Source organism: Dermacentor andersoni, chromosome 5 (genome assembly GCF_023375885.2).
Source record: "Dermacentor andersoni chromosome 5, qqDerAnde1_hic_scaffold, whole genome shotgun sequence".
Taxonomy (NCBI): Eukaryota; Metazoa; Arthropoda; class Arachnida; order Ixodida; family Ixodidae; genus Dermacentor; species Dermacentor andersoni.
The window spans coordinates 61787815-61814872 of record NC_092818.1 but is presented as its reverse complement, the minus strand read 5'-3'; the positions used below and the strand labels follow the sequence as shown (position 1 = coordinate 61814872).

General features: G+C 48.8%; 1 protein-coding gene across 3 annotated transcripts in view; it reads left to right on the top strand.

Moving 5' to 3' along the window:
- LOC126530707 (irregular chiasm C-roughest protein-like) overlaps positions 1 to 27058 on the top strand; it is a 385268-nt gene that overhangs the window by 319086 nt on the left and 39124 nt on the right. For all 3 annotated transcript variants that reach the window (XM_055070752.2, XM_050177973.3, XM_050177974.3), the window contains 3 exons: positions 21236 to 21490; positions 23305 to 23499; positions 24524 to 24646. In XM_055070752.2, the coding sequence (XP_054926727.2) occupies positions 21298 to 21490; positions 23305 to 23499; positions 24524 to 24646 (511 nt within the window). In that variant the 5' untranslated portion in view covers positions 21236 to 21297. The remainder of the gene's footprint in view (positions 1 to 21235; positions 21491 to 23304; positions 23500 to 24523; positions 24647 to 27058) is intronic.

The following is a 27058-nucleotide window of genomic DNA, read 5'->3' as shown; positions in this document are numbered from 1 at the left end:
CAACAAATATAATTTATTGATCCACAAAGATTACATTTTCCTTTGAAGGAACAAAATGCTCGTCCTTTCCAGTACTGCGGACCTTCTGCTTCTTTTTTTTTCCGCGAACAAAAACTGCTCCGGTAGTCCAATATAATTCGAATTTCGTGACGTCATAATAACGCGCCGCAGCGGCAGTTCTTGCTCGAGATTCGAAAAGTAAAGCTTCTTTTCACATCTGTCTTAACAAGCAACGTTCTGCCGCACAGTGAACCCTAATCAACCTCGAAAATCTGCTTCACCAGGCTAAACCACCTCAGAGTTGCACTTCGGAGACCGCGCTTCAGTCTGTTCAGCCGGCCGACAGCTTTTTAGGAAATAATTACGGGTTCAGTTAAGACAGTTGAATGCGCGAACCGTATCCGACTTTGTATCGGACCCAGAAGAACGGAGGTTAGACCCGCCGCACGTCGCAATGGAGTTCATCCGCCGAGCACGAGGTTCTGTGTTCGAATCCCGGCCGCCGTTAAGCTGATCTGCCTTTTTTCGAGGAGGCAGGCGTGTGCATAAACAAAACCTTGCTTCACATGATTTTAACGTTAAGGAACCCCAGCTGTATACGCAACTGATTCGGGGCTATCCACTGCGGTGTTTGTGCCATAGCTCATGAACTGTGTCGCTTTAGAGCGTAGAACTTCCAAGAATCGTTAGATCAATATGTAAGTGTTATTACGTACTATCGTTGAAGTTGCGACAGACAAACAAAGCAATTCTTCTCTATCGCACGGGATAAATCGCCGGCTTTGCCGTGTTCGTCCTGGTCTCGCTGATTCGCTAACCGATCCAGTTCATCGTGGCAAGTGTATGTTAGACGCGCTTTAGTTCATCGTTCCGAGTTTGAAACATATTTGCAGCTTCATCGCATCTGTACAAAGTGGCGCGTGATTGTAATCGACTTCTTGCTTTACTTTTCAGAGTTACTGTTCTTTTCGAGTTTCGTTTGTTATGCCCTACGTAGTTTATTGGTTCCCAGTACTCGGACGATGTTCAATAACTGGCAGAAGCGTAGCGGAAATGGTTCTGACGGACAAAAACGAAAGTAAAGGCGCGGGTAATCAACTTAAAAAAAGAAAACGTTAAGGCATCGGGACGCGTACAAGGCGTCGTTGCTTCGGCGCGCGGAGAGTTTAATTGCGACCAATTAAAATAATTACCCGGATGTTTGTGAAAGCCGCTGATTGTGCCCTGTTAATGATGTGGTCATGCGGCACTGAAGAAATCTGGTCGAAACCCCCGTTCGCGAGCGCGCAGCCGAACAAATGACAAAGCAAAGCGACGCAGAAATCGAAGTAAGCAAAGCTGACATCTCCCCAAATAGATGACAAAAAAAAAAAAGGAAGGGTTCGTGGGAGCGTGATAGCTAATTTGTTCGGCGTCCAATAAAACGTTAATTAGGTTAAAAGTTCTTTCGGGTTAGAAGCTTTCGTGTTTTTTTTTCTTTTCGTTTTTTCCCTAGTTTCTTTGCCTCCTCTCTCGCTCTCTGTCTCTATTAACGCACTCTTATGAATGCATTATGAATGCAGCCGCTCGTTATAGACCCGTTGTAATATGTGTTGGCCGATGCAAGCGGCAGCTTACGTCCAAAGCGGGTCGACTCGCTAACACAACACACGTGTTCTTCAGCGCCACCTCGAAGGCATTTCAAAAAGCGCCGAACGGAGGCGATGTTAAGCTTCTCTCACCGTCTACAACTTCACAATAAATTTTGTGTTTTTGCAAGACTTGTTGGATTTATTCGGAGAGGGCGTCACCTCGCATGCCAAAAAGAAGAAAATGCAATAAAGGCGGTATTTTATATCGGAAACAATCTATTCGCTGCCAGAATAAACATATGCGTTCGCCAGACAAAGGGAGAAGATAAAATAAAATAAAAAACCAAATGACAGAAATCGCGCTTTCCGCCTATCTCGGAACGGCGCTGCGCGCAGCGCGCAGCGCGCGAGAGATTCACTGGGCGCGCGACCGTCGGCGAACGCTTACTTACGCTCCATGTGGTTCTCTCTCGAGCCATTTTGCGTTCGCTGACCAAACGGCTCGGCTGTTTCTCCCGCGCTTAGAGTTGTTTCTTTTCTTCTCCGGATAATTGACTGTTGGAGCCACTTCTTCCGCCTCGGCGGCTCGCCGATCGTGCCGGAAACCCCTTTCGGAACAGACATCCATATATATTTATATATATATCCCGCTCGAGATCCACCGGTACAGGAGAAGGCGCGAGGTCTATTTATATATATATATATATTATACGCGATATATACGCAGGAACCATCACACACGCGTGGCGCACGCGTTTTTCGGATCCCTCCGTCCGTGCGTATAGGGATGGTGCCACGCTGACTGCGACAGCGGATAACCTCGGGTCCAGCCCCCTCCCCCCCAATTTCGAAACTCTATGGGCGCGCGACCCCTTGCGTACGCCGCCACGCGCGCAGGTTGGTCGATTGGCCACGGAGTTCCGGAAAAAACTGGAAAATCTCGGCTCTCTCGGGTCTGTAACGTATGACCCCCATCGTCGAAAGTCCACCACCCTTCTCCTAACCCCCTATTTTCCCGCCCCCCCCTTTTTTTTTGTTCCTTGTCCACCTCGGTTTTCTCGCCACATTTGTTTCTTTTTTTGCTCTCTCTCCGCCCGGCAGCCGTCGCGCGTCTGTGCCGTGTCACTACTACTTCTTTGTACGACGTCACATTTCGTCCCGAGTCGATCGCGCGCGCTTTTCTCTCCCCGTTTCGAGAGCCCGCGTGCGTGAAATCTAGACGGTCCGGAGAAAGTTACGAGTGTAGACGGAAGAAAAAAAAAACAGAAAGAAAGAACAGAAAGAGAAAGAAGAGAAATACACGATGTGCGAGCTATATATATATATAATAGTGATATGAAAAGAGAGAGAGAGAGTTGTAGTGGGACAGTGGCTAAGGAGCGAAGGAAATTGGCTGCGACGGCTGCACTGCTGGCGTGTCTCGGCGTCGATCAGCGTCGGCGTGTATAGCCGAAGGGAGGACGAGGCAGGGGGGGGGGGGGGTGGTGAAGAGAACCGAGTTATAGTTGTGACAGGCCGGTGTCGTATTACTCGGCGAAACAAATGACCCGCTGCGGTGCGACGTTTGGCAGAAGCCTCTCGTCGGCTAGGGTGCGGCGGCAGACGCGTTCTCTGCGCCTCGGAACCTCACCGCCGCGCGATTCTACGGTATAGTTGAAGGGCGGGGCCAGGTTGTTGGCACGTGCTTTCCCACGCTACACTGCCCCCCCTCGCGTCAACCTCGCGATCTTCTTTTTCTTCTTTATTTACCTCGGCCCATTCCAAACCGACCCCTGACCCCCGATTTCTCGCCACGACTACAAGTGCGCGGCCACCGTTACCCGTTCGTACCAAAGGTTCGGTCACAAATTCCTCTGCCTGCCGGTCATGGTGGTGTGTCATCCCACCTCTGCTGTCAAGCTCCAGCCTCCCTCCCCCCTCTCTCTCTTTCTCCTCGCACGTGGCGAAACTACAATGCCCGCTCGTCATAGCGATGTGCTGTGGCGGCCGCGGCAAGATATTCGATTTCGCATCATCTAGGCTTTGCGTCTTCATTTGCGATGCCGTCTCTCTTTTCCCTCTAGTGGGAAAAGAAAAAAAACTACAGAAAGAAAGAAACCCGGTCGTTGTACGAGGCGCCGCCGTCGCCTCGAGGCGGGTCGGAAAGAGCGGGGCAGGTGTTTCTGCGTTTTCCCACGGCACGGCCCGCTGGCACTTGTTGTCGGACGACAGGTAGATTTTTTTTTTTTTCGCCGCGCAATGGACGAGCACTCATTTCATCTATGCCCCCTCTCCTATGCTGCTCTATCTCTCTCTCTCTCTTTATCTTATTTGCTTGCTTGACTGTATTTTTTTCGTTTAGCTGTATCCCAAAACAACGCGCGCATTCTTGCCACGCGTGAGAGACTAGCTTGGCACCACGTCACCTGCGTCACCTGCGCGGGCAGAGCGGAGAGCACCTGTTTTCACCTGTGAGGTTGTGGTAGTTGTTGTTGTTGTGGTGGTTGTTGGACCAACGAACAACAAACCTGCCAAGCTGGCGAGCGAGCGCGCGAGAGGCGATGTCTAAAATATTCTTATCTCTTTTCCGTGGCGTACAGTACGCAGGCACATGCAAATGGCCGCTGAAAAACACTTCAGTCGCGTTCCCGTCGTCGCTTACTTCGCGTCGTTCACAACCGCCGATGCTGCAAATCGCCTACATCGACTGCGTTGGAATCCAGAAAAAAAAAAAAAAGTAACACCGTCCGCGGGAGCTTTCTGCTTGCATGCACTTACCTGCCAGAACGCGAACAACGACAGCGGGGAGGGCAGTTAGATTATAAATGAAAATATCTCTATTTTTTTCTTTCTGTCTCTCTCTTTCCTGCCGTCATGGTCCACTCATTGCCGTTCGTGTTGTCTGGCGAACCCATTTCCCGGACGAATAATGCGAACGAGCGACGCGGTGCCGAACAGAAGAACCGCAAAAAAAGAGAGAGAGAAAGAGAGAAGACGCTCACTAATGGGCGGGCTTTGCCTTGCGCACATGCAACGCAAATAGAAAGGCAACGACGAGCGAAGGCAACATAAAGAGTAGGTGGGCGGCGGAGAATGTGTTGGGGGCAGAGAAAAACAAGCGCGTCGCGCGACGGGAAAAGAGAGAGAGAGAGAGAGAAAGGAGCGCCAGAAACGGTGAAGATTGCTTCCTTCCAGAAGATTCATTTGCAAGCACCAAATTTGGCAGGAGTGCTTCGCTGTTTTTCGGTGGGAGGGGGGGGGGGGGGGCAGTCTCTCCTGTGGCACCGCTTCCGCGTTGTCTCTTGCTGCGGCTGTGGCATGCTTTATTCAGTGCCGTTCACCGTCTTCCTTGCGCTTCAGAATGCAGCACTGTCCGTTCTTGCCCGGCTCTTGCTCGCCCTCACTAGGTGCCTACTTTATTCGCGTTTATTTGGGTTTTGGATCATTCAGGTTCGGCGCGGTTCCGGCGTCTGTTGTAAGAAGGCAGCAGGCGAGAGGGGGGGGGGGGGGTACTACCAAAGAGGAGGGAGAAGGAGGTGCCTTGGGAGGAAAAGTGTTTCCACTCCCTCTGGTACGCCAAACACACGGGAAAGGAGCGCTTGGGTCTCCCGGCGGTGAAATTTGTAAAGGGCGTCCGAAGAACCGCCGTGTTTGCAAAACATGGGGCCGTCTTTTCTGTTCCTTTTTAGTTTGTTTTCAGCGAAAGAACAAAGAAAGAGGTGTGCATGGAAGGCCCGAACAAGCACATGTAGACCGTAAAAAAGGGTGGCCCACGGGGGCAGCACCGCGGGTCCGTGCGATGAAAAGAGGCGTCCTGCAAAGTGTCGAGCGCCGCGAAAATTGGCGAACTGTAAACATCGCTTCATAGTTGGTTCTTTTCGCTGCATCATACGCTGTCGGGCATTCGCCAATCCGAACGCTCGCCTGTAGATTAGTACGTTAAACAACACGGCTGGAACAGGCTCTCCACACTCGAACCGAAGGGTTTCTGCCGGAGCGACGACGTTCTTTCGATACAGGCATGTGTTCAGAAACGGAAAACTTGGAACGTCGCGCAGGTTTTGCGTTCTTGCGAGAGGTAGAGAGCTAATATGGAATGCTCGGAAAGGGGCGCGTGGAAGGATCGAGTCTGTTCGTCGTCAATTTCGTCAACGTTTACGAGGATGTGGTGTCGCACGTGCAGCGCCATCGGGTACAGGAACGACAAAGTCACAAAAGGAAACCTGCGTTCTAAGGATATGGTAAAAAATAGCTAAAAAATCCAGTCAAACAATCAAAAAACAAAAGAAAATCCCGCCTTCGTTTGACCGTGGGAGTGGATGTACAGCGAAGCTGTTGCCGACGTTTGGCACGCACCACCGCCACAAGCGGCGTACGTCGCGCGCGGACACAAGCACGTGCAGCATGCATCTTCATCCTTCTCAGCCCTCCACCCAGCGCAAGTTCATTATTGAACTAAATGAATGTTTAAAAGCAAATTGCGTCAGAAAAATGCGTAAAGTACGACTTACACACAAGCTACAGACATGATATCGTCGGACTGTTATTCGAATACATGAGAAGACCGAAATTTGTTGCGCGGAAACACAAATACAAAGCCCTTGTTCAGCTGCTGTTTCGGCTGCTGGTTGAGGTCTGTCCGAGTGGCCGCGGCCTCTAGGGGGTGGTACCGTTAGGCACAGCGTATATCCTCGTTTTCGTAGGCCGTCCGCCTAGCGCAAGTCCGTTATTGAACTGATTGGATTTCTCAAAGAAAAATGCGTCATAATATTCGTAAAGTACGTGCTTCACACAACTTGTGGACATGGTAGCACCGGATTGTAATTGGAATATACGAGAAAGCTTAATTCTGTTACGCTGGAACTCAAAGACAAAAAGTCTTCTAACTGCCGTTTGTTTCTGTGTGAGCACTGTTCACGTGGACAGAACATATTCCGACCAACTAGAGGCTAACAGCTTCGCTGTAAAGCGTGCACCATCCACTTATGCGAGCACAGTGTTCGCACGTATTTTTCAGAGCACACCAAGCCATACCCCGCATTTTTTGTGAACGCTGTAAATATTACCCATAGCCCCTCTTCTCTACATCTTCCCCTTCTCAGTTTCTCTAACTTTCCTCCCTCTCCTCAACACCGCTTCCTTTGTTGGCTGATGTTAAGGCGCCAGCCGCCGGCTAGGTGGCTACGGTGCTGCCAGGAGAATTCTGGTTTCTCGTTCTTTCTCACCACCGCAAATAAAAAGGTGCTGCGCAGCATGCGATTAACGTTTGTCTCAGAGGGATTTCTGCACCACTCAACACAAGCAGGTCTGCACATTTATAGGAGGCGGTGACGGTGTTGCTACGGGCTTGGCCAGGCCGTCAATAGCTCCACCTGAGCGTCTCCTTCTGCGCCAAACATGCCACCATTTGTCGATCATCCCAGTCTCTCGTAGAAATGTGAGAAGAATGCGCAACACTTACCTTTGCACTATCCGCGGTGCTTCCAGGAATGCTGCTCTACTCGTTCGTGAGGAAACAGTCCTCTTATCACGCTACACAGAAGCGGTTTCCTTTCAAGGCAGAAGCTCTTACAGGAGCAAAGTTATACTTTAGGGATTCACTCGTTCTTTATTCATTATCCTCACTGTCATCTATGTTTTCCCCTTTCCCAATCTCTCGGTGTAGGGCAGCCAACCGGACGTTATCTTGGTTAACCTCCATGCCTTCTGCTTTTCTCTTTCCTTCCTAGTAGTAGTAAGGAAATCTGGGATTTATATCTGTGACGGTTATATTCTCTCTCTCCTTCTCTCATCTGTCTTTCCGTCTTGTAGTCTTTTTCTTGGCACGCAACCAGCAAAAAGGTATAGCTGTCGCTTCTCACAACTGCCCCTTCAATATATTTTATTTTTGTCCATGTACCTTCGGGTTAATGGCTTTTCTCTCGGCGTATACTCGACAGCACCGCGTCACAGCTCCCTGCTGACATTCGAAGCTGAAGGTACGTTTCTCGCTCCTCGTTGATGAACCATCAAAGATAGACAAGGCCAAACACCAACTCACCTAAAGGAAGACATCTGCTTCTTTTATGTTCTTTTTTTTTTCGCGTGTGAAAAGCTCTCTCGTCTTGGCCTTTTCATCATATAAATAGCCGGCACACTCGTTAGCGTACTCGAAAACATAATGGCTGACAGATTACCTCCGGGCTGCCTCTTTTTCTTTCTTCTTCGTCTGTTAACTTAGCATACGTGCGACCTAGCAACTTTTCTTTTCACGCTTGTTAATTTCGTTTATGTCTCGCCTCTAATCATCCTCGGTCTGAGAGTAACAGAGTAACAGCACAGCTTTTCTGAAACTGCACCCGTCACGAGGTAGAACAGAAAAAAAAGAAAGAACAGTAGTTTGCCGGCCAAGTCTTCTTGTATTTTACGAAGCGGGAAGCGCAATAAAAGGAAACAAATAAAATGACCAAACAAACAAAGACACAAGGAAACCCACTTCGTCTGCCAACTCTCCAGCTCGGCTGTCACTCAGAATCTCTCGCAGAGTGCGCGGCAATCTGTCTCGCTCATCGGTGTGGAGCCGTCCTCTTGTATTACCAGTCGTTACCGCGTGGCTGGGAATACGAACAGCAGACGTTGCAAGATTCTGTTCTGATACTTTTCTTTCTCTCCATGCAAAAGCAGCGATGCGTGCTATGTATTTCAACCACGGCTCTTATTCATTTAGTCGTCCTTTTTTTTTCCAACTCTTTCCTGCGCATTCAGTGACTGCGATGCCTGAAAATAGCGAACGTGGCGCCTACGCGCGAGTTTTTTTGGCTCGACGAAGGGAAACGCCTGTCGTCGTCACAGACGCAGTCTGAACATGTCGTCATCAGCAGCAGCTACAGGCCGACCCGCGTGCTATGTGCAAAAAGTCCCCCCTTCCAGCTATCCTGTTTCTGCTGCTGCTTATGGAAGTGAATAACTCGGGTGGGAGGTGCCCCAGAAACAAGGGTTCGCTCACGCGCGTCACCCGTATTGTATGCACGATGTGCTTGGGTCTTTATTTATTAAAGAGTGACGCGGGAAAGCTGATAGGGCTGAACTCGATCGTAAAGTTTCTTCGAGAAACATTTTTTTTTTAAGATTTCGGCGCGGTATCGTGCCCCCAGTTTACAGACCGTATTTACGCCTGTAGTACCTACCCTCGTCTAAGGCCTCCCCCCCTCCCCTCCCTCTTACTTTCAGACCAACATTTTTAAAGAACGAAGCAAAAAAGAAAGGTTGGAGGGTTAGCGGGAGCATTAAAGTTACGCGCCATAAGGCAGGCATCCGCATGACTACCATATCTGGTGACGACGTAAGCGACATCGGGAGCGGGAAGAATTAAGAATCTAAGCCTAACGCCAGTGCTGAATCTCGAATTAATGTGTGATAGTGTGTAGTCTGTGGTCAATGTTTACGTTATTCTAACATCATTCGCGGGCGTCGTCCGTGAGATTTAGTGTCTCGTATGCTTGACTCGTGTAAGAGCCACGCCGTGCCAAGATGCCGAAAAAGAAGTGCGGGTCTTGTACGAGTAAATGTGGTAGGCTTACTGTTCTTTCATATTCAGTCACGCAGAGCTATGCGTATCCTTTGGCTGTCACCTGCAGGCGTCGCAAGGAAGCAGGAAGGAAATAGCCGCTCACGTGATTTCTAACGTCTGTATGTTTTTGATAATTCGACAAAAATCTATTTATCTTTATTTCTTGCCTTTGGTGGGCGCTTGCGTGTTCGTGACGTGCCACGAATCTGAATGCTGTCGGCGAACACTCGCTTATTATTATTATTTTTAATGACCTTTGCGCTTTGCCTACCGGCACACATCCAGACCAATCATTACATTTTTGCCAAGCTTGAAGCAAAGCAAGCCTGTTTGACAAAGATCCGGTCAAGCAAGTAGGTAGATTGACAAGTCCATTAAGTCTCTAAATTGCATTTCCCTTCAATAGTTCTGCTGCAATGAACAATTAAAGTGTAGTTCCTGCAGTAAGTATTTACGATGAGAAAAGTATTTGCTCGTGGTTTCCTTTTCTTTTTCTTCTTGTTTTACGTCTAAAAGAAACAGCTCATCTTTCTGCGTGGTCGCTATTTCCCGTGCAAACGTCACATACACGCATGACTTTCAGGAGTACGTACTCAATTACACAAAAGAATGCGTGCACTAATAACACTACAGCTCATATAACCGGTTTGTGCACTACAGCGTCAGGGGTAGCATTCATAGTTTTTCGTTCGCATGGGCTGGCTAGCTGGCTTCGGTCATTATATTATCGCTGTCGTGCCTCCTTTATCCCGGACCCCTGTAGCTAATATTGTTGATGCGGACCTAGAATATTTCGTTAAGGTCGAATGGCTTTTTGACTATGGTATTGTTGTATAAATAACCCTGTATTGAATGTTACTAAAATTTCTATATTGCATCAGTTAAATGAGAAGAAATAACTGAAGATAATTTATGCTTTCAAGTGTTTGATCAGTTTTCTGTGCCCGGCTATTATCATGGAATCGTATAAGATGGCTAGACAATGTGCTATATATGGACATTTGCCCCGCTTTCTTCATCGGTACGCTCACGTTTCGCATATACTGTCTCTCTATTCTCAAAGCGTGTCTACAATCTCATTGTCTCTTTCAATATGTGGGGCTTTCGCGGCTGTTTCTTTTCGAACAGCGACTCGGTCTTACCTCCTGACTGCTCTTCGGCAACGGTAGAGTGTGCTCGAGATGACACTCTGCCACAAATTGTGCCCCCTATTCATGAAGTTGGTGTTTTCATTTATTTGTCACTATTCGCCACATTTAGTACGAAACGATACTCGGAAGAAACGCCCCTTCACATCATCACGACTACCTACCAATGCTTTTCTGCACTTCATCACGCAGGATGATGACTTTGCCCCAACGCATTTGCCTTTGTGGTGGTGCACCCTTTGCAGGCACCAGACAAGCATGACGGGACCATCGGTGAAGGGTGTTAGTACGGATTCTATGTGCGTGGCTAGACGATCGCAGACACTCATTGCCGGTCACATAAAGTTCGGACAAAGAAGAAGCAGTAAGCGTTTCCATTAGGTAAAGTTGAATACTCTTCATGATAGACATTGCAAACGTATGAAGCTCCCGGTTACTCAACATTGCGTAGTTCTCGTTACATTACGTGCAAATTCATCTGGCTGAACGTGGTTGCTTATCGGTCGCTCTCGAATTTAGTCGTCTATTTAGTCCTCGCCGTCGTCACAGCAGTTTTCCTGATTGCACCACAATAAACCAGCTACATTCTATGAAGTCCCGAGCTAATGCTTAGTAAATGCTCCCTATCTCCGTTATTTAATGATAAGCAGAAAAACCTGATCAGTTACTACTCTTATGATGCGCAGTAGTCACACTTTCTCAGTATTTGGGATATTCGCTGCGAAAGCTCGCGTGTTCCTCTGCGAAACTACCACTCTCGCACGTCTGAACGCTTGCGCGGCCGTCGTCTGCGCGCGTCTGCCCAAACCGCTCACTCAGCAGCACCGCCTCTCTCTACGCGGCACCTCTTCACACAAAGGCTCGCGCTGAGTAACGAGGTCCACTCACGAACCAACAAACACGCCAAACAACAATGCAAAAGAAAACAAAAAACACGCCTCCGCCACCGAACAGCAAACACGCGTGTCGATCGCGCGGCGCTAATCGCTCGCGCCGAGTGGGCGGAAGGCGACGACGACAACGACAACGCTGGTGATCGGCGATGCTCGGGGAATTCTTCGCTGGCACGCACACGAGAGCTGTCTCTCAGCGCGGCGTCACTTTGGAAGGTGCTGCCGCGAGCGGTGGGGGCTTATCTCTCCCGCTATCGCCGAGCGGGTCTCGACCGGAGGGCCAGAAGGAGCGAAGGCGGGTCAGCTGTCGACGCCACACCCCTTGGACGCCGGATAGCATCTCCCTAAATGAGCTCCTTCGTTGTTTTAATAAACACCCGCACGCCCACCGGCTGGCCGTCGTGCGGGCCGGCTTCGTTGGCGGAGTCGCACGAGAGAGCGGCGCTCGGAGGTGGCTGAGATTTGCAGGAAAACGGCGCTAATTAGAGCGGCCCAGCCGGCATTAATAATAATGGCTTGAGCGAACGCGTCTGAAGCTGAAGAAAATGGGCAGAGGAACTGCAGCTGACCTGATCATCCTTTTCTCTCTCTCTCTCTCTTCCTCCTGTTCGCACCTCCTTTTGTTCGACATGAGCCGCTAGCCGAGTAGGTGAACGAAGAATGCGTCTGCATTCTTTCGTTTACTTTCGTTTTTGTTTTTCAAGCCTGTCAACCAAGTTTAAGAGAGTACGTTGCAAAGGCCAATACGTCAGTCCCAACGGCCAATAAGAGGCACGCTTGGAAATCGCGTCCCGGAACGAAGCCTTCGTTCTACGCACTGCCGTAAACGTGGGCAGATAGATAGAGACTTAAAAAAAAACCAAAGTGAAAGGAAGGAATGAGCAAAAAGTAAAGGAGATGTTGGACGCTCCTCGCTTCCTTGTCGTCCAAACATTACTCAAATGGGTGTAAATATTCCTGTGCAATTATTTTTTTTCTATTTCTTTTTTCTATCTCGCGAGAAAAGAAATGCGCTTAGTGGGAGGCGCGTTCACAGGCCTCGCTAAGTTCACTGCCAACACCGTGACTGCAAATACCAGCGGAGATATAATATAAAGTCTGCCCTTTTCAGTGACAAAGTGTAGACCTGGAAAAGGCTGCCGAATCAGCGAGCGCCAACACGCACACACACACACATATATATATAAAGTGGTGAGCTACTAGTTGGTGCCGCAGGCGGTATTGCTATTGCTGAGACATATTGAGAGCTCTGGACGGTGTCGTCTCGCCTACGACGGACGAGCGGGCGGAAGTTCCTGGCACTTCCGGCTCACTGCCGCGCAAAGCTTCCGGTCGCATGTTTGCTAGCGATTTGCCCGAACTGCGTAGTCGTTGATAGGACACGTGCCGAATGTGTAGCGCTTTGTCAACATACGTAGATATAGCGGCTTCACACGTCGCCGTTGAATTGTGTGTTTCATCTCTTCTTTTTTGGTTATTGTTGTTACCGTTGCCTCCACGCGTTCTCTGCGTGAAATGTTGCCGCTATTCCCGCGAACAATTCGCTACGCTTATGACGTTACAAGCTTTCCAAAGCAGGAGGTGCTGTCCTCGCTAGCTAGGTAAGCATTTCGCATGCTAAGTTACAGGCATTGTCATAATTTAATGGTGCAACTCGTCTTACTTGAGCCCATTTCTGTATTGAACGGTAATGCCAGCCTTAGAGCGTAATTTATACGGGCCACCCGTCATCGTTCGCGTGTTGTGTGTTCTTGCACAACTTCATGATGTTCCAGCTTTCCCGCACGATTATATTGCCACTTCGTCAAGGCTCGCAGCTTGATTTACATCACAGCCACGGCACCGGCTAAATGTGCCGAGCGTTCGTCGTATGACCGGGAGGCCTCATGTTTTATTTGTGACCCAGACTCTTCAGCCGCACGTCTGAGTGTTGGTGGAGGGAAGATTGGCTGATCATTGATTCGGTATGCGTTCGTTAATGTATGCAGTCATTTGGGCATTTTTGTCAATAAGGGTAATGGATGGCGATTGGGTAAGAGCAACCCTTGGAAAACATCGGAATCGCCCAAGGGGGGTGGGGGGCGCTATTATGTATTTGAGACATTTTTTTTTTTTCTCTCTGTATGTAGCGCGAGGCCTTTTCATGGCGTATTTTTGAAGCATGTGTAGAAGATGTCATTTTCGGTGTTTCGCAAGTTCGCGCCAATTTTGTTGCGTCTGGCGCGCGGATTTTAAGTATCGTTCTTGCTTTCACCTGCGCTTCGCCACTTCTTTCGCTCCGGTCATTCCCCCTGTCCCCTGTCCTCATTCACACAAACCAACGCGCACGTACACACGCAGAAGCGTTCCTTTTCGTGCCACCACAAATAGAGTGACCAAAAAGCAGAGCGGAACGAAGATTGCCAGCGACATCAGCGGGCGCCGACGTAACACAAGCGCAGCTCAAATGTGTTCAGCAAACGAGCCAGCTTGACTGCCGCGCACGCTATGAGGGCCATATTTTTTCTCTTCTCTGGCTTTCTTTTCTTTCTCACCGCAGCCATCTCGGTGGCCTGCCCTGAACTTTAACCAAGATTTTTCTTGGCGTCCATCGTGTTCTCTCTCTCCCTCTCCTCTCTGCCAGCGCTCGCACGAGGCCTCGCCTCCCGCCTCCTCTCCCTTTTGCCGCAACTCCCATGGCAGCTCGAATCTGCCAGCCGCTTATATATCGCCGCTGCAATAAAACCGGGTGATGAACGATTCTCAGGCGGCCCCCGAGGCGGCAACAGCGTCGATGTCGTCGGCTCGGGGCCGCGTTCTCGGACAGCGGGCGGTCTGGCAAGAAGGCGCGGCTCAGAGAGAGGAGGAGTGGAGGAAAGAGAGGCCGTGGGCGCTGGCTGTTTCCGCGATTCCGCGGCTCTCATAACGACCAGTCTCGAGTTTTTTTGGCGGGCCGCCGGGGAGACGTTGACGCCCCTGGCGTGACACCGCTGCGCGGCGGTCAGGCTCGAGGGTGCCGAACCCCCCCCCCCCCCCCCCCCCCTCCCGGCCGGACCCGGCGTCGAAACAGACGACGGGGAGGGAAACCCGCGTAGTGTAGAAAGGGTGGCGCGGGAGGGCAAGTCAACCCGTACCCGGTGGCCCCCGCTGTACCTGGTCGTCGCTGTTAATGGCTCTGAATCGTTAGCGGAACGGCGCGCGCCACGTCAGAGGAGGACACGGCTACGCGGGTCGGCGGGCTCTGCTCAGGAGAGAGCGGGGGTGGTCGTTTCTTCCTGACTCGAAATTGACGCCGCTGCAGCGAACCGATACCCTTCCCCACTCTCCTCGCGCGCAGACCGTCTCCAGAGACGCCTCGGCGGTGTACTTATACGGAGCGCGGAGGAAGCGAGGGTGAATAATGCTGCCAATGGGGGGACGACAGGTTCGCTTTGCAAGACGTGTCGTCGTAGAAGTGACACCTTCGGTCGCTATTACGGGCGTCGAAGTGCGATTGGTTGTTGAGTTTTCAGGGCAATGCGCTGGCGCCAGTGAAGTATGCTCTCAAGGCGCTTATTCGTACGCTAGCGTTGAAGAAAACACGATTAGCTGCTCTTCTTTTTCTCTTCTTCTTTCGTTTGAGTGTTTTGCGCTTAACGTTCGTAGAATGCAAAATCAAGAAGAAGCATCTCACGAAATACGCTTTCCTTTCTGACAAGAACAGCTCTTGTTTGTTGTTTCTGAAAACGAAGTGAATGGCGATTGACACAAAGGCTGCGCGGTTAAAACAAGGAAAAATTTCAGCATTGCCATTTGTTGGGCATGTTGGTAAACTGACTTGGAAAGCATATTTAGCGCCAGCGAACAAGGACAAAAGGGATCGCATTGTGGTGTCGTCTCCCTTCTGTGCTTGTTCGCCGGCGCTAAATATGCTTTCCAAGGAAAAATACGCTTTGAATAAAGAAAGAAGATACATTGCAAATCATCCCTGCTGACTTTAGGGCACCAGTGCAGTGTGCATTGCCGGAGATTAGGTAGTTGTGTGCCGAAAGAGAAAGGAGGACACATACGGGAACACAATGACACGCAGAACACTTCGAGAGACCACGATAAAGGTTTGTGAGAAGGCAGCGCACAACGGCTTTGCTTGAATGTCATTAGCGTCGGCGAACACGAATGCCGCGCGCGGATAAAGAGAGGTGCGCACGATCGCGAGTCCGGTTATCGGCAGCCCAGGCACAAGGTGCGCTTAGAGTTCCACATAAGAGTCCAACAAGGCCTGAACACAAGGCCCGCTTAGAGTCCCACTTAGAGTCTAACAAGGCCAAAACATAAGGCCCACTTAGGGTCGGGCCTTGTTGAACACAAGCGGGCGCTCGTGGAGAGATAATTTATCCCGGTACCCATTGCCATGGTAGTTACGGAAAATAGTTACGTTCAAGACGCGATTTCATAAAAAAAAAAAAAGGCTTGCCGTGGGCAGGGTTTATAATAATGAACATAGAAAAATTATGTAGCCAAAGTATTCTTTACCTCAATATCTTTACAGCAACCCATGCATAATATTGAACAGAACAGCTTTGTTTACTTTTGCAATGCCATGTTTCGTGACAGGATGTATACACTTTTTAGACACATTTTTATTCATATCTCAAAAACCCGAGGGAATTACGTGAGGCAAGGGGGGGATATTACAACAAGTGTTTTAGGTTATCCGTAAGCGTCTTAGGTACTATTTACGGAATACCGGAAATGTAGAAATAAGATGATGATGATGATCATCATCATCATTATTGGCATCTCCTTTGAAACCAGGCGACAAAAGTCCCCTGACATGCTTCATCTAATCATGTTTTACTACATCTATCTGAGCATCTCTCCTTGATCTTTTCATTCTTCATTGAAACCTCTACCTCTACATGTATATTGCACAGCTACGTATGCCCTGTAACTTCTTGGGTTCTATCAATCTCTTCGCTGCTTTTTATTTTTTATTTTCACCAATACTGTCAACAGCACTGGATGAATGGATGGATGTTATGAGCGTCCCCTTTGGAACGGGGTGGTAGGTTGCGCCACCAAGCTCTTGTTATTATAGGGCCTAATGTCCTACCTAAATTAAACAAGAAATAAAGGGAAAGAAAGAACACTCTAATAGCAACGTGGCGCCATCTGGCGATGTTCAATTCAACCAAAGCGTACAAGACTATTATTGCAGTGACTGGTTGTGTGTTACTCAATCGCTGGTGTAAAAGCGTTGGTAACGTGGTAATCATGTTTGCAGATTGGCTTTGATTATTTTTTCCCGCTACGAGAGCAGCGTAAAAAGAAGAAATAAAGTGCCTCTGACGCTTTGTGGTTGAACAAAACTGCCCCCAGATGTCGCTACTACCGCCGCTACTGCTGTTCTCGTCTCCGGCACATCGGCATCCCGCATACTGCAGTACATACACGGATATGTTAAAACTCTCTATTCCGACGACGTATGTTGTTTGCGTTTGATACGGCTCTTAAATCAAACGGGCAGTAAGCCTACGCAGCTTGCCAGTGAAATGTTGTAGCTCCCGTTTCGATCGCCTTGGATCGTGGTCGTAAAGCTGTTCGGTGTATTCGTCGATGCACGATCGGCGTTGCACGACAGACTTTCCGTGCTTTGTCGCTAGAAAACAAAAACATCTCTCCGTGTAAGTTTTCCCTTTTTGTAGCGTTATTCTGCACATCTTTGCACGGGAAAGATGTTCCGGTGCTGATTGTATATTTCTTTCGACGCGTCTGGGGCCACTTCATTCTTATTCTGCCTTGTCTTCCTCTGCTTACGCGACAACATTCGACTTGCCGCATACGATCCAGGTTTACGTCTTTTTCTGCCGTCTCAAGTGGCTCTCTTGCCTCAGCGTGCGCCAACGTCTGACGCCCGCTGGACGTCTTGCTGCTCTCTAGTTTCCCACTTGTATGACTACATGCATTTCCATAACTTTACTTTCTTTTGCGCGGTTTTTCAAGTTGCGAGTGACTACTCGTCGTCTCTGCGGCTTTCACCTCGTTTCCCATTCCTTCACATTTTCTTTTCCTTTAGCTTGTCTTCACAATATCCTGGGATCCCGCAACTTGCTTCCTTTCTTCAGTCGAAGGAAAAGCAACAGCGAAAAGGCAGAGTCTCGGAATAGGTGAGGCCTGCCGCGAACGTAGTGAACAGGAGGGGGAAGGGTACCTCAATGTAGGTGATTTACGGTGCACGCCTATCGAATTTCCAATTCCCGTTGCCCGTATTTCGTACTATATATCTCGGTTTCTTTGCTGGCTCCTGCCGAAGTCGCCGACACACTTTCACACCCTCTCCACCAATCCCTTTCCGCCGCAACGCCTCCGCTGCGCCCTTCTTGCGGACCTCCGTGGGAGGGCCCCTCTCCCTTTCGTCACTCCTCCTCCTCATCCTCGAACACTGTCTGCTTCGCGCGTTTCATTTTACCGACGCTCTTTTGTTGCCCCCTTCGTGCCAAGCCTATATACGCTGCACAACACGCACGCACGCACGCACGCAAGCGTGCTGCCCTAAGAAAACAGACACACAAGCGCGCACCTCACTTTCCGGCGACGCCGGTTCAGAATTTATTGGATTCGATCATCGCGCACGCTCGGCGTTCCCCGCTGCTTGGAGCGCTGGCTCGTCGTGGTAGCTCGCCGTGCTTTCCGTGTATAGATGGGTGGCGGGCGGCGAGTCGGTTGGACGCAGCCCACCCATATATATATGTATATATATATATATATATATAAGTTAAAGTAGGGGTGGCCTCAGATGAAGTGCGCGCCAATCGGTTCAATTACCCAATCGACGACGTGCATTGTATACCCAAGTGCGCGCGCGGCTCTCCGACACATTAGTCGGCCGGTTTCATCTCGACTGTGCGGGCCGTCGTCGAGCGCCAATTTCAGATACCGCTTTCTTCCTTTTCTTTTTGTTTGTCTGTTTGTTTTGCGCGCGTGTTTGCGCGTTCTCGTTCGTCTTTTTTGGGGTATTTTTCTTACTTTCTTTCTTTCTTTTTCGTCTTGGCAATAACACACACGCGATAGCAAGGAATGGAGGGAGGAAGGAATGGTTCGCTTTGGGGCTGCCCGCACACACCGCTCTTGAGTGTGTGTGTACGCTCCGTTCCACCACCACCACTTCCCGTAGGGATGTTGGCGCTAGCTCCTTTCGCCTCCTCGCCCACCGTATCCCGCCATTGTTTTCGTGGGATCCTTTGTTGCGGTCCCTCTCGGCTCGCTGCGCGCTGTGATGATGCTCGCCGTCTTGCGGAGAAAGCAAGGTGCGAGCCGATGACGATGATGCTCGGGCTTTTTTGCTCATTATTTTATTATTATTATTATTTCCTGCGTTGCTTCGTCGCTGCCTCTGTAGAAGAAGAGATCGAGAGAGAGACAGAATGCGCACTCTTCTCTCTTGCTTGTTTAGGCCGCCCCTTACTTTTTTTTTATTGGCCTGTGTTTTTGAGTTTACCCTTCTTGTTGGTTTCTTCGTTGTTGCCTTCCCGAACGAGCGACTTGATAAACGACTGCCTCGCTGCTGAATGGCGAGCGGCCAGAGCGCATTTCAGACGCCTGGGTGCTAATCGCTTCGTGAAATATTTTCACCTGAACGGCTTGCGCAAGACAAATACAACGTAATAATGAAGACAGACTAAATCGGTGATGATGGTTGCGCCTTCTTTTGATTCACGTTTGTCTTTTTTGTCTTTTTTTCTCTCCCTCTGTTTCTGCCTCTGTTTTCAGCCATTCCCCGTGGTTACTTGAACGCCGCGGTTGAGGCCAAGGTTCGCTGTGCCGTTTGGCGGCGCTGTAATCGCATGCAGATGATTCGGTGAACGTTACGCTTAAACATCGAGCTCAAACACGGAATAACGCACCTGTTTTCCATACGCAATCAGTGCTTGATGTTGGCGGCGCAGCCTAACCTGTGTTTCTCGAGCTATCGTGCTACGTTTCTCCCTGTAGGGCGTAAAAGCAAAGTGCTCTGTGTTCGCAGCTGTTAGAGGTGTACTTGCAAGTTTCAACTCACCGATGACGAGAATAAAAGCTTGTTTTATAGTCGAATGCCTCATTTATCGGTCTGCTTCTTTTTTCTTTTCTAGCTTGAGCGTCTTCTTCTAGTACGCGTAAATCGTATATACTATGGTTTCTTACTGAAACCATTGTTGATGTAGTTCTAGAATTTCAGTGCTATCCGCATTACCAGTAAAGGAATGATGAGGGTTCTTTTCCGATCACGAATAATAATAATAATAATAACCTGACGTACCCAAGAACAACGCTAAGCAGTGATCTTAATAACCGGTGGATTCCACGCTTATGTGGGGGTCGGTTATATAAGCGAAGCGTTCTTTAGTGTTTATACAAATGGCTCTATTTCACTTCGACGTAACTCAGCGCAGGCTTCTCGCCCGATGCACGCACTGTCATCAACGCACTATCATCATCAGCAATGGCGCATATCACCCTAAGCAAGCAAAAAATGCAATGGCTCATCCCTCTCGCAATGCAGAGGCTACAAGCCGCCAGCAAAGTGAAGCGAACCGTGCCTACATCATTGAAATCGCCCACACAACACACAGAACAGCGCACGTTTCAATCCCCTGCTGAGAGGATGCAACGTAAAGTCCAAGAGAAACGTCGTTGGCGCGAGTCTGATCCCGTTATAGGAGCGCGCGAAGCCGCCGCTAAGCGTCGACAACGAGCCGAAGAAGCCGAACTGCGAAAGCAGCAACGCCACGATGCGAGAGGGCGCATTGGCAAGTGTGCAGTAGGCTTTCGCCTTCACGCGTTACATGAGTGTGACATGCTGCCGAATATTTTTTTTTACTCTGCTGCTCGTAAGAAGAACATAACTATATACTGGACTGGTTGGTACGTGTTGACGAATTCAGTAGACTTCAAGCGCGAAGTCACACGACCAGAAATCGTTGCCATCATTTCCAAACTCACTCGCACAAAAAATAAATGCGCACGGAGAGGCCAGTGACTCCATTTTTATGCGACTATCTGTGGGCGTGTGCTTTTGTGGCGCAGCCTGTCTCCGCAGTACAGTCGCCAAATATAAACAGCTTCGACCTGACCTCAATTCGCGTGAGTTACGTTTTGAAAGGGTTCCTTAATGCCGCGTCGTTTGTCTGCCTTCGAATTCTCGTGTTTTATTTGATGTAAGCCTCCGCCGCTGTATCGCTAAAGGCCAACACAAATCGGAAGCACTCTAAGTAATTCCCACTGCTATACGACTCCAATTGCCGACGCCCATCGCTGAACATGCTTCTCGCTCGTACGGGCTATAGCGGACGGACTCCGCGCTAGCAGCAGCAGCTAAACTGGCTTAGCGAGAGACACCGGGCCCGAGTTTTTACATCGCAGCCGCGGTGGCGGCGCCGATGCTCGTTTCGTGTTATGGCCAGTCTTAAGGAAATGACCGCGTCAGATTTCGCCCCGATGTCGTGCTTGTCGAATATCAAATAGAACTTGATACGAGCCGCCGGATCACTGGCTCCCGTTCGCAGCCTCGTCGGATGGAGGCTTCGGGAGAGTACGTGTCCGCGCTTCGCTGGACTGCGCTGATTTATTTCCCTTATAAACCGGGGTGTGCTCGTTCAGTATATATAGCCTTTATACCAATACCACGCTCTCGCCTTTCGTATCTTTTTTTTTGTGTGTGTGTGTGTGTCCTACTTGCCTTTTCCTCGCAGATGTGAAGTGATCAGAGTTTCTCATCGAGTGTCCCTGTTCTCTCTCGCTTTCTCTTTTCTTTTAACGCCGAGCCATCAAAACGTCCCTTCATTTTGTGTCTGGCGGCAGGGGCGTGCGCTTGCATTTTCCCGTTTAGAATTTAAGTGAATGTGTGATTTACGTGGGTCAGATTTGTCTGAGGACGGAAAAAAAATATATATAGGTCGTTTTTTTCCCCACTCCTAAGCTAAAAGGAAAATAAAAAAAAAATATAATAAACGAGGAAGTTGGGTACACCGAGTCGAGGGGTTTTCTTGCTATTATTTTTGTACGGTTCTTTTCCAACTCTCGGCCCCGGAAAGAGTTACTGCTCTCGATCAAAATGCTAATGAGTGGCCGTTCCCTCTGCTTTGCCTCTTCTATCCGTAGGTGCCGTCGTTCTTCTGAAGGCGTGCCTGCCGTCCGGAAGTTAGGCCTCGTCGTCGTTCCCGATGGAAGCCGGCAGGACGCCGCCCCCTCCGCGATGGAGGAACCCGCCGACGAAGCTCCGCAGACGAGCGTCTGCGGGATTCTGTCACTGGGCCACCTGCAATGTCCAGCCACCAACGCCGTCTCAATTCGTGCTCCTGCTTCTAGTTTCTGCCTCGCTGCTAAGTCTCGTCCACGGGCAGCGGACGAATTCGAGTGAGTCATGCAGACCGTCCCATCTAGTGGCTTTAAGGAGCAGTCAACGCTGAGGCGTAGCGAGGTTGTTTGAATCTTAGGCCTAACCTGACATCTCGGTTATGGGAAGCGAGATAAACAGAGAACACTGGCGGCTGCAGACAGGCGTGTATGTATGCCTGTACCGTTGGAGGAGGGGAGCATGACGTGAAGAGCGCAGGTGCTTGGAGTCTAGTGGTGTTAATAAACAACTTTCAACCTAACCTTGCCTAATCCTGATCATATATAAAGCATTCCTGTGAGATTCGTGCTTTGTACACTACCTTGAGTTCTTGAACGCGTTTGTATGTGCGTGCGTGCGTGCGTGTGTATGTGTGTTCATGTCATTCTATTCTCACCTTTTCCTCCTTTCATCCCTCGTCTGGAGTAGTTAGTACCCTAAGGCTGTCAGCTATAGGCTAACTTCTCCAGTTATAGCATTAAACTTCCTCTCCGATTGGACTTCACTTAACCTATCACCCATTCTTCCTTTGATCCCTCGTCTGGAGTACTTAGTATCCTAAGGCTGTTAGCTATAGGCTAACTTCTCCAGTTATAGCGTTAAACTTCCTCTCCGATTGGACCTCGCTTAACCTATACAACATTGGCTTTGAGAACAGGCTGAAAGCAGGCACAAGCAAAACGACAGAGATCAGCCAAGTGGACGATCAGGTTGCTGCTCTGCGTACGGAGAACGGAGTAAACAGATGGAAGAGAGAAAGGATGAGGGAAAGAATGAACCTACGAACATGCTCAACGAGACAGCGAACGGTCTCCGAGGCTCTTCAACTGTACACAAACTGGTTATTACTCCCGAGCCGGATGGCTGGATGGATCAGAACTCGTTCAAGCCACGTCAGTAATGGCGCCTACGATTGCCTAGGGCGACCCGTGTCCCGGGAGAGGCCATACACAGCCGCTGGATAAGTCGTGGGCTGTGAGAAGGCCGGGGCCCATCCGCCTCGTCTATATTATTTGTACAATTTATTTGTACAATCAATTTGTAAATCAATTATTTGTACAATTGTATATTATTTTTTTGTTCTTTTGATAGACATACGACAAAGCCGCCTCCATTGAAAGTAACAATATATTAATGTACCGAGAGGGCGCGAGGACTACATATAGCTAGTTTGACACGTGCGGGCGTGTATGCTATTCACCCCGCCGATATAGCTCTCAATTCTGAGCTCGAACTACTGGGACACAAGCTAAGGCGCAAGATTGTGTCCCAGTCCTTAACTTGTGTCCCAGTAGTTCGCTCTCTGAATTTAGCCATTCTTCCGTACCAACTCGCCCATTTTTCACTTTTGATCGATATAGGTTCGCAGTCTTCAATGTGCGGATTCGGAACTCTGTAGAACGATGGCCATATTTTCTCGTTGGTTCCGTACCTAGCCGGCATGACCTGTTTGAACTTTATTGTGCGCCTAAATTCGGGCTATATACTTTGTAGTTCGCACCACCAGTTGTTTCTTTAAAATGCAGTACTCAGGCTGGTAGTAACTTCTCTTGCAAATAATCGCATTACTAATTGCAAGATGAGTCTGGCACTACGGACGTGTTCTTAAGTATGTCGTGCTCTCAAAGCCGCGGCTCAAACAAATACACTGCTTATTGTCTACTCCGCTACGACGTTCTGTATGGCTGTCGGCCAGAGTGAATGTTCTTCGCCTTTTTCTTTCAATTTCTCTTCAGTCCATTTGGAATATACGTACCATGCGCGATTGTCGCCTTAGAACACTTCACGCATAAAAAGAAAGAAAGAAAGAGCTCACGTCCCGTGCACGGCGCAGGTCCCCGCCCCCAGCAACGGTTCGCCATCGAGCCTACGGACCGGTCAGCCATCCTGGGCGACACCATCGTGCTGGCGTGTCGCGTCATCGACAAAGCCGGCACGCTCCAGTGGACCAGGGACGGCTTCGGCCTCGGCAGTGACCGCGACCTGTCGGGTTTTCCAAGGTACTCTATGGTTGGAAGCGACGACGAAGGTGCGTGACACTCGTCTACTGATTGATTGATTGATTGATTGATTGATTGATTGATTGATTGATTGATTGATTGATTGATTGATTGATTGATTGATCATGAAACTCTGTCGCGTCAAATAAAATGAAAGTCAGGCTACTCTTTAGTCCTCGGATCTCACTTCCGATGTTGAATTACTGCGCTTAAGGCGCATTGTTCAAGTGCGCCTGAATGCATCTATCGAGGGGCTGATTTGTCAGCGAGGGGACTTACCGGCGTGCGACGTCATTGTCGAAAAAATGTCGCCAGTAGTGACCTGGCTAGTTACCTGCAGCCTTAGACTCTAATGCCAACTGTCACCGAGTACTTTTCCCGTTAGTTCTTGTTGCCGGACAGATATAAAAAAAAAAATTTCTCCATTCTGCAGCTTCTTTAGCCTTTTTTTTTTCAGCCATGTGTTGTGTAGAAAGCAACTTTTTTCGTAGTAATAAACATCGGGAAGTCCACAGTGTATATATAGTCCATAGTGGTTAGTTATGAGCAGCTTAACTACAAATCCCCCTCCCCCTTTTTATTTAATGCGTTACCATTGCGAGTGTCAAACTGAAAAGAATGTGTTTGTGAAGTGTGGCAAGCCGGTCACGTGATATATATATATATATATATATATATATATATATATATATATATATATATATATATATATATATATATATGTAGAGCTCTACTCCAGACCACCGTCATTTGCACTTCTTTCCTCGAAGAGGCAGGACGTGTGCCGAGTGAGTTCCCAAACAGCACTTTGCAACGTGGTTTGTGAACGCGGTTTACATTATGAATCCGAGACCGGAAAGAGGTGCGACGTAATGCCATCGCATTTATCCCGCGCTTAGCGCTGTATTGCCACTGAATTTCTTTTCTTTCTTTCTTTCCTTTTTTTTTTTCTTTCCTTGCTGTTTGTGTGAATATTAGTCTATTCGTGCCCACGACACTGGCGTAGTGAGACCACGCGACCTGACGGGGTGGTTGTTTCCTGTTGCCTTACAGGCGATTTTTCGCTTCAGATCGGTAGCGTAAGCCTGGAAGACGATGCCACCTTTCAGTGCCAAGTTGGCGCCGTCGAAGGCGTAAAAGGCATCCGATCAAGAAGCGCACCTCTGACCGTGTTTGGTGAGTTTTTTCTTGCTTCAACTTGCATGTTGATGAATCATTTAGATCATTCATTGAGCAAATATCTAGATATACAGTAAAGTGAAAGGCTAAGTAATTTCAGACTAATATTTTCTTTTCAGAATACAATTTTTTTGTTATTTCGCAATTATATGTTGACTTCTAGAAGAACGAAAGGAAGAAACAAAAGTTCAATATTTTCTTTTTCATTTCATGCTAGTAGCCGGACGCCAGTACGTCGGCCTGGCGTCACAAATTTCAATATATATTTTTGCATACCGGTCGTTGTGGTATGGTAAAAGTTCTCGGAACTTGCGAAGTTCAGTGGTTGGCTCTTTCAGAGTAGTCCATCTTTACCGATAAAAAAAAATAACTAGGCCCCAGCAGATGTCGGCCATATTTATGACGTCATGGTGGGCTGGTGCGGAAATCTTGAGGCGACCTTGCTCCTGCGTCCTTGCTTGCTTACCAAACCTCTCTTCATGGCAACAACCTCTTTATGGCATTCTAGAAGGGTAGTTTACCAATGCAACTTAAATATAATTTTTCTTCATTATTTCTTTTGCTCTCGTTATTTAGTCTTTACAAGTCTTTAAGTCTCTCTTTTACCTCCGGAATCGCACTGTGCTTCGTGCTGAAGCCTTACGAGCTCCCTTTCTAATAAAGCAATGGCCAAACAAGGGATGGTTCAGCTTGGGCCGAAATAAGAAATAAACGCTTCTTTCTGTTACGGCAACAACAGTGGTTGCTTTTTTTTTTTTACTTCAGCTTCCAAGTTCCAGAAATGATAAAGTCGCTCTCTTAAAAATTTTGTCTCGCTGTCTTAGAGACGCTAATAGCCGTTCGTTTTTATTCACCTCATGAAGACGCGGGCGTGCCCGTGCTCAAAAGGAACAAACATCACTTGTAGTCTTCACAACCCCTCCCCCCCTCCCTCTCCTGCTACCTCTAGACTAACGGCAAGAGCAATTTGCATTCAACTTCAGATCAAGGGTCACGACTTCAAACTCCAGGGCCCCGTTGCAGTCTTGAACTTTGGAACCGTCGCCTGCATATTCTGTATGCTGTAATTAACCTGAACCGTAATAATGTGATTGATTGATTGATTGATTGATTGATTGATTGATTGATTGATTGATTGATTGATTGATTGATTGATTGATTGATTGATTGATTGATTGATTGATTGATTGTCGCGACGGTGAAGGCAATGCCCCCTTGTCGAAACGTTGGCTCCAGCTCGAGGCATATCTTGTTCGACCGTTGTCGATCGCTTAAAGTTCGCCACCATCTTTTGAACTCGCTTTCTTGTTCGACCTTCCTTGTTCGTGGGTGTTGCGTTGCAGTTGTGAAGCGAAAGGAAGCAATCTTTACGTATGCGCAGTTCACAACACTTCGAGCAGGCGATTAGAACGCCAGGAAAGAAGACTGATGACCTCAGCACTCGCGATTATATTTATTTTTTGAATCAAGTTGTTGCCGTACATCGGCTTCAGTTGCGAAACTTTTGAAAGTAGTGACATGGACAGCGGCGGGTAGAAAGGAAATTTCGAAGGACAGTGATTAGTTTATGCGTGATTGCGTAGGCACACTGCTTTGTAGTGGGCTCGGGTGTGACCGTTAACTTTATTCTTTCGCTCCTACTGTCGTCTGAATGAAAGCTTCGTTGGTCCTCTATCGTTGCGCAAGATGAAACAACAGCAAAAATAATGAGTGGGTGCTTTATGGACGCCGTCTTCCAAAAGAACGGAAACGGTGTAGTAACGCGCATGCATCGCACTTTTAATCCCGCGCAATTAAGTGTGCTCCGCGAAGCGCGGCCTTCTGAAAAAAAAAAATGATAAAGTCGCTCTCTTAAAAATTCTGTCTCGCTGTCTTAGAGACGGCTACCTGATAGCCGTAATTAAGCTCGTCAAGTAGGCGCGAGAAAAAAAGAAGTCATAGGAGGCGAAGACAGCAGAGTCCCGGTCGTAATTATTATTTTTTTAATGCGTAAACGGGGGACGGGAGGCTTGCGGAGGTAATACTAGTCAACAACTCACGCCGTGCCAGCCAGACGCCGAGTGGATGCGCGAGAGCCTTCCACGCCAACGGGAACGCGTGGAGCAGGAAGAGCAGAAACAAGTATGACTCAGCAAGAAAACTCCGCGCTCATTTGTGGTCGACGCTGGACGACACCTCGGAATTAGCAGCGACTTATGACGCACGCTCGTCGCTGAAAGAAGGGGTGTGTATGGGGGGGAGGGAAAGGGGGAGAGGAGCCAGCGCGCCACGTCTTCTATCCGGCTCCGCGTACCTACTATTACTACCTACTGTACATACAGCGAGCAAGGTTTCGCCCACAAACTGTTTGTTTTCTGTCTTTCTTGGTCGCGGCTGCTGTAGTCGGTGCAGCTGCGCGCGCACTCTCTC